Here is a 15,353-nt window from a genome sequence, read left to right as displayed (position 1 = left end):
CAATTCCAATACTTTTGATTTTTAATGAAACTGTAAAACTAGTAAAAATGTATAAGTTTTGCTATAATATATACCCTACAATCTTTAACTTAAGTTGTAAAATGTTATTTTACCTATATTTTCTGTTTTTTAAAATTATAAATGAACACCCCAAAGATATATCATAAAAAGTACCTCTTCCCTGCTCTGGGGTACCCAAACCTCCACACTTAACATTAGTAGTTTCTCACGTATTCTTCTAGACATTTTCTACTTCATTTTATATTTATATGCATGCACAGGTATATTTCTTGGATTACATTGTTTGGCAACTCGTATTTTTCTTTAAACTGCATATTTTGAAATTCAGCTGCCTTATTCTCTTTAACTGCATCTTTGGTATATCACCACAAATTACATTATTAGTAACCTTGACTCATTTTGGTCAAACCTAGTCCTTTAAAGTCCTTTAAAACACTGTCCTGTTCAAAGGTGGGAGAAAAACGGTCATACCTTGCATTTCTGCTCCAGATACTAATTAGTTTCAGCAGAGGAGTAGGAAAATACTGACTCTCAGATCCAAGCCTTCTGATCTAAGACAAAATTAAAAACAGAATACAAAATAAAAACATATACAGAATTGTTGGGAAAATACAACTGAAAAGCATGACCAGTATAGAAACCACACCAGAGGGGACGCCAGGGTGGCTCAGCAGTTGAGCGTCTACCTTCAGCTCAGGGCATGATCCCAGTCTGAGGATCGAGTCCCACAATGGGCTCCCTGCGAGGACCCTGCTTCTCTCTCTGCTTGTGTCTCTGCCTCTCTCTCTAAATAAATAAATAAAATCTAAAAAAAAAAAAAAAAAAAGAAAGAAAAAAAAGAAACCACACCAGAGGATAAAGAGCCAAGGGGCAGAGATTAACATTTAAAGGAAAAAAAAATAAAGGAATCCAAAATAATATCTACAGGGGAAAAACAGCAAAGATGAGCAAGAAGTGCTAGACATTTAAAAGGAAGGAGGTACTATAGGTTTCAACTGGTTAGAAATGACAGAGCTAAAGCAGCTAGAATTCCTAAAATCAAGTCTCCTCTAAACTCTTTTTAGCTATAGTTTCATCACAAAATGGTTACAAACAAGGAAATATGTAACAAGAATATCTGTATTTTATCTTCTCAAAATCCAGAGACACATCATTGAGGTGCTACAACAGTTACATTCCATTTGCTTAAGAGACACAACCATATTCAAATTGACCTTAAGTATAAATGTCATGGTATTACAGAAACCAGCTCTTGAGCTTTAGGTGACAGTGGAGGCAAGAAAACAGTTCTAAAACTTCCAGAAGCAAAGAAAGACTCGCCGTAAAAGAAAAGACCAGGACAGGCACTAGTGTCTGGGTGTGGACTGCCCTGGTTAAATAACACAATAATAAAGGAAGAAGCAGAAGGTATCCATGCAGAGTGTAGTAACAAAGCTCACCTGGGGCCAAACTGCGCCGTGAAAGACAGCATCAATTTCTTCTGTTTTGAATTGGTAAGACTCCCAATCCAAAAAGATGTCAGTTACCATTTTGATTCCAAGACGTCTTAAATTTTTCAGTGGGTTAATAAACCTGAGTTGTATCTGTAAAACAAAGATCTTCCCTTAAAAAAAAAAAGTTATTTCATTTTTTATCTTTGATTCCTTAAAGAGGCACTATTGCTCAGATGACTAAAAATCAAACTGGAAATCCTATTATTAAGTCTTGTGACTCTGGCTCTGAATCACATGGAAATTCCACTGAGCATCATAGTATTGCTGTTCTCATTGAACAAAATGGGAAAGGAGAGACTTAAAAAGATCAAATGGTGAGATGTGCTCCATTATCATGTTAAAGTGTCTGTGAGGAGGGGGGATCACAAGTCAAACAGCTGTCTTGTGTCCTACATTGTTGTATTTCTTTCTTTTTTTTTTTAATTTTTATTTATTTATGATAGTCACAGAGAGAGAGAGAGGCGTAGAGACATAGGCAGAGGGAGAAGCAGGCTCCATACACCGGGAACCTGATGTGGGATTCGATCCTGGGTCTCCAGGATCGCGCCCTGGGCCAAAGGCAGGCGCCAAACCGCTGCGCCACCCAGGGATCCCCATTGTTGTATTTCTTTATCCAACTAATTGTCTCAAATAAAATCCTGATTTCTTCCTATGAACAGAACATTCTAAATAAAACAAATTTTTTTTTTTTTAGTTTTTGACATCACAATGCTTTAGATTAGGGGGAAAAACGAAACGTTTATATCAAATGAAAGTCACTTTCTTTTTTGTTTTCATAACTTGTATTATTATTTTTTACTTTTTCTAAAGCTAGGAGTTTTCAATTATTCTTGTAATTTAGTCTAGGAGACTAGTTAAAAGAATTTATGGTCTTTCTATATATTAAATACTTCATACAGTATAAGAGAATGAGGTGCCTGAATCAAGGCATGGGAAGATCTCAAAATATATAAAGAAAAATATAATTTGAAAAAAATCAAAATTTGTCTGTTTAGAGGCACAAAGGCTGGATGGAGTGGGTGGGAGTCTGAATTAACAGCAAACCTCTTTCATAACATAACTACTTCTAGTGGCACCCCCCTTCCCTATGAGTTACAAAATCATAAATATGTGGTCAGTTTGTTCAGGCTCTGAGTAGAATAATTTACTCAGGCCCCACCAATGACCCCAATGGCATGACAGCCATAGTTCTGACTTCAGCTTAAAATCTCACTGAAGGAAAATGTATTAAATTATGTGACAGACTAAAAATGACAAAGATACCCAATAGGAGAGGAATTATAAATTTGAATAAAGGAAAAGCTTCATGAAAGAGGTAGAATTTCTAGTGGATCTTAAAGGAATGTTGTAAAAACCAAATATATGGGGAAAGGTGCAACTTCTGATTGTTTTTCCATTTGATTAATATACTGTGGGCTCTGGATATATAAGTGGCAACTTATTTTTACATGGGACTTAATTATCTACACCAAAATCTAAACACCACCCTGAAATTTATGAAGACAACACAATAATATAATGAACATCAAGTTTTATGGCCATAATATCATGAAAAAAATGAATAGGGAAGTTATACTGTCAGGAAAACTGGATACTTTGATCAATGGAAGTATCTGAATCTAGGACAACACATTTTAAAGGCAAGTGAAAAGGAATAAAAATGTTATTAATATGCCATGCAAGGTCTCAGGTATCATCATATTTCATGTACCCATCAGGCTTCTACCATCTACTTTTGGCTAATTATCTCTTTATGCAAGTTACAAAGACAGGAGATAACAGGCAAGCCCCAGGGGATACAGCTGCAGGTCACTGTGCTTTGCTTCATTTCTAGGGCAGGATTTTCATTATCAGCTCTGTCATGTTCACTGAAAGATAAAAATTATTACTGCTTTTGAAAAAAAAACATGGTATCATGATCCCCTGGAACAAGTTTAAGAAACTAACCTTAGTAAAAATATGATATCAAGTCAGACACCCCCACCTTCTCCCTCTTCCCACTGCCCTGTGTAGGATCCACATCTGTTACTATGGTGCCAGCTGCCCAGTTTAATCAATAATTTTCAGTAAACTTGAGAAAAGCCCAGGAAGCAATTGTAGACTCTAGTTCCAGAGGAATAGTCCATATGCCTGAGTTATTCCATTGTTTAAATGTTCCAAAATAATGAAAGCAAAACCAAAACAACCCCTGTGATATACACTTCAGTGTCAGTCCATGACTTGGAGGAACTAGAAGAAAATGTAAATGTGTAACTTAGCTCAAACCCACCACAAAGTTTAACTTACTTAAGCAGTATTACTATACAGTAATTCATTACGGTACCTCAAGGAATTCTTTGAACTTGTCCAATATTTTTTTTTTAAAGCTCCAAACTGTCAAAAAGTTTAGCACCTCACTAACTAATGATCTATGAAATTGCATAAATGACTTTTTGAGTTACTGACTGTTGACTCAGGAGTAAAGCTGCATTACTGAGTAACATCTTCTAAGTTAACCAACAAGTCAGAGAACTTACATGGTTTATAAAATCTCTAACCTTTCATGATTTAATATATCCATGTATAGATAAAGTCATTGTCACTCACTAGTTGGCACAAAATGAAAATTCTCAGAGTTCTTCCTGTGGCCATGAAGCTCTTAAATAACAGAGAGAAAGAATTTCCCAAAACTTCTTTTCAGTTTCCACTGTTGCCTGCCCCCCCGAGCCTCTTTCCCACAGAGTAATCAGAGTGAAATTTTAAAAACATCAGAGAGACCTTATCCTGGCCTCAAACCTTTTCAGGTTTTCCAGTACACTTTGGAGTCAATCCATGTGGAACCCATAAGCCCATGAGGCCCCACCTACCTCTCGACCTTATCTGATAGGCTTCTTCTCGCTCCTTGTGCTCTAGCTATCTTGCCCTCTGTTCTTAGAATGTGCCAAAGCGGTTCTACCTCCACAACTTGGCACCACTAGTCATTTTTCTCTGCTTGAAATGTTCTTCCCATAGCTGGGTAAATACATGAGTTCAAATACCACCTCCTCAGACACGACACTGACCATCCATTCCCAGTTTGGTCATTTCCTATCACATCCTCTCATTTTATTTTAAATTCTTCACATCCTCATGTCTCTCCTCAACATGCTCATGTTTTCCTTTACTTTTGTGAATCTATGGAGTATACTCCAAGTATACTACCTTTTTTAAGTTTTTGGCTAATTATATCATCTGTGCCACTGCTGGCTGATTTTTCTCCTCAGTATGAGGAAAATTTTCATCCTTCTTAGCATGCCTGGTAAAACTTGACTGGATGTCAGACATTGTGAATTTTGTTTTCATTTACATCATCTGAAAGCTTTTGAGTTTTGTTCTCAGATGCAATTAATTTGCTTGGGAAAAGTCTGATCTTTGTCAGCTCTGTAAGGTGTTGCCAGGGGAGCCTTTACTCCAGAGCTAATCTGGTTCCCCTACTGAGGCAATCCCCTGCCTAGGAATCTTCCTGGTGCCTTGGGTATTAGGAGGATTCTGCTCTAGCTGTTGAGAACATGAGCTGTTCCTAGCTTGTGTGAGTCAGAGGACTGTGGCTGCTCCTCTCTCATGGTTTCTCCATATCTCTTCAAGGTGGATCAACAGGGACTAGATTTGGCCTTCCCTCTCAAGCAACTAAAAACTAAAGGGAATACATGAGACAATGATTTTCAGCTACTAGACAGCAGGCAGCAAAGGACAGTCAGTCCTGAGATGGTAAACAGATGAGGTAGAGTCCTGTACGTCCCCCAGATTCCTGCGGGGAGTTTCAGGCATCAGTGTGAGAAGGAAGAGTCCAGGCACAGGTCAGTCAATGGATATAAACCTGTCTCATTCCCCACCTAGAATGATGTCTGGTAGATAGGAGGTGTGAAATAATATTTATTGAATAAATGGACAGGAATTTTTGTTTGCTTTGTTCACTATTCCATTTCCAGTGCTTAGAACAGTGCCTGTCACATAACAGGGGCTCAATTAATATTTGTTGGAGGAATGAATGAAAGAATAAAGAAAACAAAATGGTGTCTAACAAAACAGAAGATGTATTCTAAATCCCTGGAGCATGGTAATCAGAGATTATTTACCACTAAAGCAGATTTGTAACCGTGTGTGGCCCAAAAAACAGCCTAAAATTTTGGCTGTCAATTTTCAGTTATCATGACCATATCTGAAAGGCAGTTGACCAGGCATATCCATAAATCAAATGAAAATATTTTATCCCAATTAAAACCATGCCTATTTATCATTAACTGAGAATTTACAGTAAAATCTGAGTCTAGATCTTCAAGTCCCACTAAGAAGCCTTTAGTCCATAAGGACATTAAATTTCCCTAAGCTCTCCAGAGAGTATACTTATGTCCACATACTTCTTCCAACAGAATATAAATATATTGCCTTTAATGCAATTCAGAAAATATTTACTGAGCACTAACTTGTGAGGCCTCTGGCAATTAGCTGGCTGCCAGGTCTTGCTGCTTCTCTTTCTTTATTCAAAACGTTGCACTTATACCAGGCAAGCATTTACTTTTAAAAGACCTCTGGGCAACTCTTATTTCAAAATAACAAGAATGATATTATTAACAGTATTTTGTTCATTCTCCAACCATTCTGGATAGAGCTGGAAGATATCCTATACCTCTAAGCTCTTGAAATTAAAATAAGAAATATCAGCTCAACTATCCCTGACTTTAGCTTCTGAGATGTGTACAGAACTAACTCACATCCTATTATTTGAATCTCTTTAAAATATACAAGTGATACACAGCTGACCCTTGAACAATGCAGGGGTCAGGGGCACTAATCCCCTACACTGTAAAAAAATCCATGCATAACTTTTTATTCCTCCAAAACTTAACTACTAATAGCTTACTGTTGCCTGGAAGCCTTACTAACACCATAAATGGTTAACACATACTTTGTATGTTATATGTACTACATACTGTACTCTTACTTTATAATAAAGTCAACTAGAGAAATGGTTATTAAGAAAATAATTAGGAAGAGAATGTATACTTATGGTACTGTGCTGTGTTTATTGGGGAAAAAATCCCATTTATAAGTGGACTCACAGTTTAAACCCATGTTGCTCAAGGGTCACCAATAATTTGCATTCTCCAACTACACATAAATATTTAGAACAGTGAAGACTGCAAGATATTCAGCTCCCAACCAATTTTCCAAGTGAAATGCAGACTCTTACTGGCCCAAGAAGAAAGCAACTGCAATGAATCTCTCTCACCTTTTCTCGTTGGTCGAGGACGTGTGATGCAGTTGCTGTCAAGCATAGCAGTATCTGCAAAATCTTTGGTAAATATGCACTGATCAGATGACTAATGTTCTTCAATACTATTTCAAGGCTATTTAGGATACCATGCTGACGACCTAAAGGCAGAACTTTAGACAAATCCAAGTCTTCTACTGCTTGAATGACAGCAGAATGGCATTCTCCTAGATAGCATGTAAAAGGAAATATTAGTTACTCTCTAATTACAGCTTCCTTTTAACTTCCCTCAATGATACAGTATTTTCTGTTCTAATGATTTATAGATGATAATATACTTTCCTAATGTATTTGCTCCTGATTCTCTTACCAAATATTCAATGAGCTAGGCATGTTGGGTTTTAGTATTAGCACTTTGTAGATGAGGAAACTGAGAATAAAGGAGAAACTTGTGCCAGAACTAAGTCTCTAAGCCCCATTCTCATCCTATTTAGATTACTTCCCCAAACCTGAGTTATCAATAGTCTTTTGTTCTACCTAGGGACTTCCTATACATTTTTCTCATTCTCAGCTTTCACTATGTTGACTTGAGCAGTTTCAGAGAAAATGTCCTGTCTGCTACATTAGAAGCTTCTCGAGTGCTGAGAATCAAATGTTTTCTCTTGCCGCCCCTGGTGAATGAATAAAACAATAGTCCTTTATAAACAGGTACCAAATTGATTCTATAATTTACTTAAAAGACTTGAATTGTTATTGCTTGAGCTTTACTTGAAACCAACCAGTATGGAATCATGAGCTTGCTAATTAATACACCTAAATAATCTAGCCAATAAAGAGTATCATTTATAGCTGCCCTCTTACAATGGAAGTTGTTTCACTGAGCAAAAAGCCTTTGTCTTCATCAGGGCCAACTTCCTTCACAAGGCAGTATTACACTGAACAAAAACATTTTAACAGCTGAACCCATTATCACAGAAAAAATACAAAACTTCATCCAACACATTAATGTACAAATACCTGTGTTTGCCCAAGGCAAAGCAATTTTGGGATAAGAGTAGAGATTCTGTAGTCAGAAAGATCTGCCTTTTTTTTTTTTTTTTTAAGATTTTATTTATTTATTCATGAGAGATACAGGGAGAGAGAGAGGCAGAGGCACAGGCAGAGGGAGAAGCAGGCTCCATGCAAGGAGCCCAACGCGGGACTCGATCCCTGGAGCCTCCAGGATCATACCCTGGGCTGAGGTGGTTCTAAACTGCAGAGCCACTGGGGCTGCCAGATTTGCCATTTTCTAGCTGAATAGTCATAAGCAAAATACTAAACTCTTTAAGGCTCAGTTTCCTCATTGGTAAAATGGGATCGGTCAGGTAATGATACCTCAGGAGGCTGTCTTAAGGATCAACGGAGTTGTACGCAAAAGGGCCCATTATAACATCTGGCATGAAGTAAGCACTCAATAAATGTGAGCTATTATTATTGTTAATTACTAACACTGCATACCAGAGAACAGACCATAGAGCTGTTGGTCTATGGCATTCTCCTAGATATGGAGAATCAGCTCACTGTACCTACTTATTACACCTACTTTGTTTAGATGGTGAGGTTGAGAGCATCAATTCTTACTTTTCTGCTTTCAAAAGTGAAAAGTGTACAGGAGGTATTCAACAAATCATTACTCCATAGATAAATGACTTTGTGAATGGATAAATATTAAGACAATTAAACATGTTCTAAGTTTCTAAGGAAAAATCTATTCATTATATTTGGGTAAGTAACATTTTTCAAATGCCTAAATGCACAACAACAATACATGTTCCTTTTCTTTCCTTTTTAGTTTTCTTTCTTTTTTTTTTTTTTTTTTAAAGTAATCACTATAATCAGCATGGGCCTCAAACTTACAACCTCATGATCGAGTCACATGCTCCACCAACTGAGCCAACCAGGTGCCTTCCAAAATACACATTTTCTAATTAGGGGCTTATTGATCCATGGATGATGGTAATCTCCAGGATCAACTGTGAGCTCCATCTAATTTAATCAAAATTTAAAATGATTACACTTTAGCCAAAAGGCCGCCAATGAGATTGGGAAGAATAATCCTATTAGAAGATGTCCAAGAGCATGGGAAATCTACCCTGAGACATTCAAAGTCTACAGCAGACAACACACATTCAGAGTAGCAGGAAGTTGATAGCTACCATTCTTGAAGTGCTTCACAGGTTCAAACAGCAAGTCTAAGAACATCTGGATCTCCTCTGGTTGGGTCCCAGCGAGGAACCTCAGAACAATGGACATACGAGTGCCTGAAGCAGATTTCCCCTGAGTTTTACTGCCAGTCTTATTCTTCATTCGGCCATACAAAATTCTAAAAAGTCAAAGAACATTATTTTGTTTGCACATTAATCCTAAAACATAATGCTAGTCATTTTGTTTTCCTAAGAGGTTAGAATAGCAATTCAAAAGACTTAAAATATAAAACAAGGAAGGATGAAAATAGAAATTAGATATTGAACATACAAAATTTAGAAAAACAATGACAACAACAAAAACTATGGCTTAGGGAAACAGGAAGAAGAAAATAATAAAAATAAAGGCCAAAAGGTGGTTCTTTGTAGAAGGAAAAAAGTAGTAAAATAGGCAAGCCAAATGAAAATGAAAAAAAAAGGAAAAAGAAAAAAGAAAAGAATATGTAGATTAAAAGGAAATAAGTGAATACAACTAAGTAAAATAAGGAAACTGGAAAGTCTTAAGTGGGTAATTTTCTGAAAAAGAAAAAAACAAAACAAAACAAATAAGGAAAAGGAACTTAAGAAGGAAACCTGAACAGAAGAGTAATCATGAGTAAACATGGAACTCAGATGAATTTTTTAAATTTTTAAGGAAAACTAATTCCCATACTATGAAGTTTCATAGCTAAGAGAAAGAAGGAACAGTCCTTTTCCATTTATGAAGGTGGTATAACTGTGATACTGAGATGAGATGATGAACGAAAATAAAATTATATACCATTCTTGCTTATAAACATAAAACCCATTTCTAAATACAAAATCCAGTGCTGCATTAAAACAATATTAAAGCCAAGTAAGGATTTACCCCAGGAATGCAAGAAACAATCACTAGCAAAGTCTAATGAGTTGATATAGATCAATGGCTCATTGGAAAAATTAATATTATCATTTTAATCCATGCTTAATAGACATTCTAATAAGATTCAACATCCATCCCTGATAAAATACTAAACCCCCTAGTCATAGGACTTACTTTCTTAGTACAAGTGTTAATTTATAACAAATGTTATTGCTTTAACATTCAAAATTTAAACACCGTGGTTTTTAAACTTTTCAATATTAGAACCCCTTTATACTCATCAGCATTTTTGAGGTCCCCAAAGGGCTTTTGTGTGAGTTTTATTTACTGATATTTATCTTGGTAGAAGTTATTTTTTAAAAATATTTTATTTATTTGAGAAAGAGAGCATAAGAGACAGTGTGTGTGAAGACATGTGTGAGCATGCACAAGCAGGAAGGAGGGGCAGAGGGAGAAGCAGGGAGTCTGACGTGGGACTGGATCTCAGGATCCAAGGATCATGACCCAAGCTGAAGGCAGACACTTAACCTACTAAGCCACCTAGGTGCCCTATCTTGGTAGAAATTAAAATGAGTTAATGTAAGTAACATTTTTAATGAAAAATTTTATCTTCCAAACCTCTCCCCACCAAAAATTAGTAAGTCTAAAGGCATACTTTAATTTTTCCTCCCCACCTTTTTTATTGTCTTATTAGAAAATAACTGGATTTTCCTATCTGTTTCTGCATTTAATCAGCTGCATTATGTTATAGCTGCAGAAAAGCCAGCCGTAAGCAAATATGCAGTTGGAGAAGGGAAAAATATTTCATAAACTTTCAGATAATTCTGGATATTTCACTTTGATACTATACCAGACCTCAACAAGTGGTAGTTTCTTAAAGGCTAGTTGCAAGGCAGATTCCGGTCTTATTAATAAGCTTTGTGATCTCTGTTACATTAAAACCTATCTATCTTGCACTTTGAATTGATCTTTAGCTGTGAATGATTCTGTAGCACGCATTGGTTATTTGGAAAACATGCCAATCAATGGGTAACTAATATTCAGAAGTGCTTTATGCGCACTTCCCATTTTGTCATATAAATCAATACAAAGACAAGCACTCAAGGCTTAAGATTCACCAAGAACATGAAATGAAACTAGCGTTTGTTTTGTCTTCTTAAACACCAGCTGTGTGACAATGAAGACTGACTTGTATAGTTTGGAGCCACTGTCGTGATTAGTGCTAAGGCACTGGCAGTTTTACACTGTTGTTTTTGCGTTGTCAGCAAAAATGTTGGCAGAGTGGGAAAAGGTGTCTGAGTAGTACTTTTTTAAAATTTTTTTTAATTGGAGTTAAATTTGACAACATATAGCATAACACCCAGTGCTCACTGCACCAAGCGCCCCCTCAGTGCCCACCACCCAGTCACCCCAACCCCCTGCCCACCTCCTCTTCCACTACCCCTTGTTCATTTTCCAGAGTTAGGTGTCTCTCATGTTTTGTCACCCTCACTGATATTTTCATTCATTTTCTCTCCTTTCCCATTATTCCCTTACACTAATGTTTATATATTCCCCAAATGAATAAGACCATATAAAGTTCGTCCTTCTCCGATTGACTTATTTCACTCAGCATAATACCCTCCAGGTCCCTCCAAGTTGAAGCAAATGGTGGGTATTTGTCGTTTCTAATGGCTGAGTAATATTCCACTGTATACATAGACCACATCATCTTTATCCATTCATCTTTCAATGGACACCAAGGCTCCTTCCACAGTTTGGCTATTGTGGACATTGCTGCTAGAAACATCGGAGTGCACATGTCCTGGCATTTCACTGCATCTGTATCTTGGGGTAAATCCCCAGCAGTGCAATTGCTGGGTCGTAGGGCAGATCTATTTTTAACTCTTTGAGGAACCTCCACACAGTTTTCCTGAGTGGCTGTACCAGTTCACATTCCCACCAACAGTGCAAGAGGGTTCCCCTGTCTCCACATCCTCTCCAACATTTGTTGTTTCCTGCCTTGTTAATTTTCCCCATTCTCACTGGGGTGAGGTGGTATCTCATTGTGGTTTTGATTTGTATTTCCCTGATGGCCAGTGATGCGGAGCATTTTCTCATGTGCTTGTTGGCCATGTCTATGTCTTCCTCTGTGAAATTAATGTTCGTGTCTTTTGCCCATTTCACGATTGGATTCTTTGTTTCTTGGCTGTTGAGTTTAATAAGTTCTTTACAGATCTTGGATACTAGCCCTTTATCTGATAGGTCATTTGCAAATATCTTCTCCCATTCTGTAGGTTGTCTTTGAGTTTTGTTGACTGTTTTGGTGTGCAAAAGCTTCTTATCTTGATGAAATCCCAATAATTCATTTTTGCCTTTGTTTCTCTTGCCTTCATGGATGTATCTTGCAAGAAGTTGGTGTGGCCAAGTTCAAAAAGGGTGTTGCCTGTGTTCTCCTCTAAGATTTTGATGGATTCCTGTATCACATTTAGATCTTTCATCCATTTTGAGTTTATCTTTGTGTATGGTGTCACATGACTGTCCAATTTTCCCAGCACCATTTATTGAAGAGACTGTCTTTTTCCAGTGGATAATCTTCCCTGTTTTGTTGAATATTACTTTATCATAAAGTTGAGGGTCCACTTCTGGATTCTCTATTCTGTTCCACTGATCTATGTCTGTTTTTGTGCCAGTACCAGACTGCCTTGATGATCACAGCTTTGTAGTACAACTTGAAATCCAGCATTGTGATGCCCCCGGCTCTGGTTTTCTTTTTTAATATTCCCCTGGCTAAAAAAATAAAAAATAAAAAGAATAAAAAAAAATAAAAATTAAAAAATCCCCTGGCTATTCAGGGTCTTTTCAGATTCCACAGAAATCTTAAGATGATTTGTTACACCTCTCTGAAGAAAGTCCATGGTATTTTGATAGGGATTGCATTAAATATGTACATTGCCCTGGGTAACATTGACATTTTCACAATATTAATTCTGCCAATCCATGAGCATGGAATATTTTTCTATCTCTTTGTGTCTTCCTCAATTTCTTTCAGAAGTGTTCTATAGTTTTTAGGGTATAGATCCTTTACCTCTTTGGTTAGGTTTATTCCTAGGTATCTTATGCTTTTGGGTGCAATTGTAAGTGGGATTGACTCCGTAATTTCTCTTTCTTCAGTCTCATTGTTCGTGTATAGAAATGCCATTGTAAAATCAATGCCCAATGATTTCTGGGCATTGATTTTGTATCCTGCCACACTGCCGAATTGCTGTATGAGTTCTAGCAATCTTGGGGTGGGGTCTTTTGGGTTTTCTATGTACAGTATCATGTCATCTGCGAAGAGGGAGAGTTTGACTTCTTCTTTGTCAATTTGAATGCCTTTTATTTCTTTTTGTTGCCTGATTGCTGAGGCTAGGACTTCCAGTACTATGCTGAATAGCAGTGGTGAGAGTGGACATCCCTGTTTTGTTCCTGGTCTTAGGGGAAAGGTTCCCAGTGTTTCCCCATTAGAATGAGATTTGCTGTGGGCCTTTCGTAGATGGCTTTTAAGATACTGAGAAATGTTCACTCTATCCCTACACTCTGAAGAGTTTTGATCAGGAATGGATGCAGTATTTTGTCAAATGCTTTCTCTGCATCTATTGAGAGGATCATATGGTTCTTGTTTTTTCTCTTGTTGATATGATCAATCACATTGATTGCTTAACGAGTGTTGAACCAGCCTTGCATCCTGGGGATAAATCCCACTTGGTCATGAATAATCTTCTTAATGTATTATTGGATCCTATTGGCTAGTATCTTGTTGAGAACTTTTGCATCTGTGTTCATCAGGGATACTGGTCTATAATTCTCCTTTTTGGTGGGGTCTTTGTCTGGTTTTGGAATTAAGGTGATGCTGGCCTTATAGAACATGTTTGGAAGTACTCCATCTCTTTCTATCTTTCCAAACAGCTTTAGTAGAATCGGTATGGTTTCTTCTTTAAACGTTTGATAGAATTCCCCTGGGAAGCCATCTGGCCCTGGACTTTTGTGTCTTGGGAGTTTTTTGATGACTGCTTCAATTTCCTCTTGGTTATTGGCCTGTTCAGGTTTTCTATTTCTTCCTGTTCCAGTTTTAGTAGTTTGTGGTTTTCCAGAAATGAGTCCATTTCTTCTAGATTGTCTAGAAGACAATTGGCATATAACTGCTCATAAGTTTTTAAAATCGTTTGTATTTCCTTGGTATTGGTGGTGATCTCTCCTTTCTCATTCATGATTTTATTAATTTGAGTCTTTTCTCTCTTCTTTTTAATAAGGCTGGCTAATGGTTTATGTATCTTATTAATTCTTTCAAACAACCAACTCCTGGTTTTGTTGATCTGTTCCACAGTTCTTCTGGTCTCTATTTCATTGAGTTCTGCTCGAATCATTATTAATTCTCCTCTTCTGCTGGGTGTAGGATCTATTTGCTGTTTTTTCTCCAGCTCCTTTAGGTGCAAGGTTAGCTTTTGTATTTGAGTTCTTTCCAGTTTTTGGATGGATGCTTGTACTGCAATGTATTTCCCCCTCAGAACGGCTTTTGTTGTATCCCAAAGACTTTGAATGGTTGTATCTTCATTCTCATTAGTGTCCATGAATCTTTTTAATTCTTCCCTAATTTCCTGGTTGACCCTTTCATCTTTGAGCAGGATGGTCCTTAACCTCCACATGTTTGAAATCCTTTCAAACTTCTTGTGATTTAGTTCTAGTTTCAAAGCATTATGGTCTGAAAATATGCAGGGGACGATCCCAATCTTTTGGTACCGGTTAAGACCCAATTTGTGACCCAGTATGTGGTCTCTTCTGGAGAAAGTTCCATGTGCACTTGAGGAAAATGTGTATTCAGTTGCATTTGGTGTAAAGTTCTGTAAATATCTGTGAAATCCATCTGGTCCAGTGTATCATTTCTTTGGACATGTTGTGCTTAGAAGATCTGTCGATTGTAGAAAGCACTATATTTAAGTCACCAAGTATAAGTGTTATTATCTAAGTATGTCTTAACTTTAGTTATTAATTGATTGATATACTTGGCAGCTCCCACATTCGGGGCATAAATATTCATGACTGTTAGGTCCTCTTGTTGGATAGATCCTTTAAGCATGATATAGTGTCCCTCTTCATCTCTTACTAGTCTTTGGGATAGACTTTAATTTATCTGATATGAGGATGGCTACCCCTGCTTTCTTTTGAGGACCATCTGAATGGTAAATGCTTCTCCAACCTTTTATTTTCAGGCTGTAGGTGTTCTTATATCTAAAATGAGCTCCCCCTTGGATGCTTTTTTCCATCTGTATTTTTTTTTTCCATCTTCCTACCTTGATAGAAGCACAAACTCTTCTCACTGTAGCATTCCAGCTGTTCTCTCTTTAAATCTTAGACCGAATTCGTAGGTTTTCAGGATGATTTGAAAGTTATCTAGGTAAGTTGGTGGGGACAGGTGACTTGGGGACCCCACTCTTCTGCCATCTTGCCCCGCCTCCCTGGGTAGTATTTTGAAAAAAGCTTTATTTAACCTTGTGGGCCCCTGAAAG

General features: G+C 37.2%; 1 protein-coding gene across 1 annotated transcript in view; it reads right to left on the bottom strand.

Moving 5' to 3' along the window:
• UTP20 (UTP20 small subunit processome component) overlaps positions 1-15,353 on the bottom strand; it is a 95,675-nt gene that overhangs the window by 39,660 nt on the left and 40,662 nt on the right. The window contains exons 26-29 of the mRNA XM_072773298.1: positions 8,940-9,106; positions 6,763-6,971; positions 1,461-1,604; positions 493-572 (exon numbers count right to left, since the gene is read on the bottom strand). Coding sequence (XP_072629399.1) covers positions 493-572; positions 1,461-1,604; positions 6,763-6,971; positions 8,940-9,106 — 600 coding nt within the window. The remainder of the gene's footprint in view (positions 1-492; positions 573-1,460; positions 1,605-6,762; positions 6,972-8,939; positions 9,107-15,353) is intronic.

This window comes from Canis lupus, chromosome 13, assembly GCF_048164855.1.
Source record: "Canis lupus baileyi chromosome 13, mCanLup2.hap1, whole genome shotgun sequence".
Lineage (NCBI taxonomy): Eukaryota > Metazoa > Chordata > Mammalia > Carnivora > Canidae > Canis > Canis lupus.
Note: the sequence above shows the minus strand (reverse complement) of the source record. Positions and strands in the feature narration are given on the sequence as shown.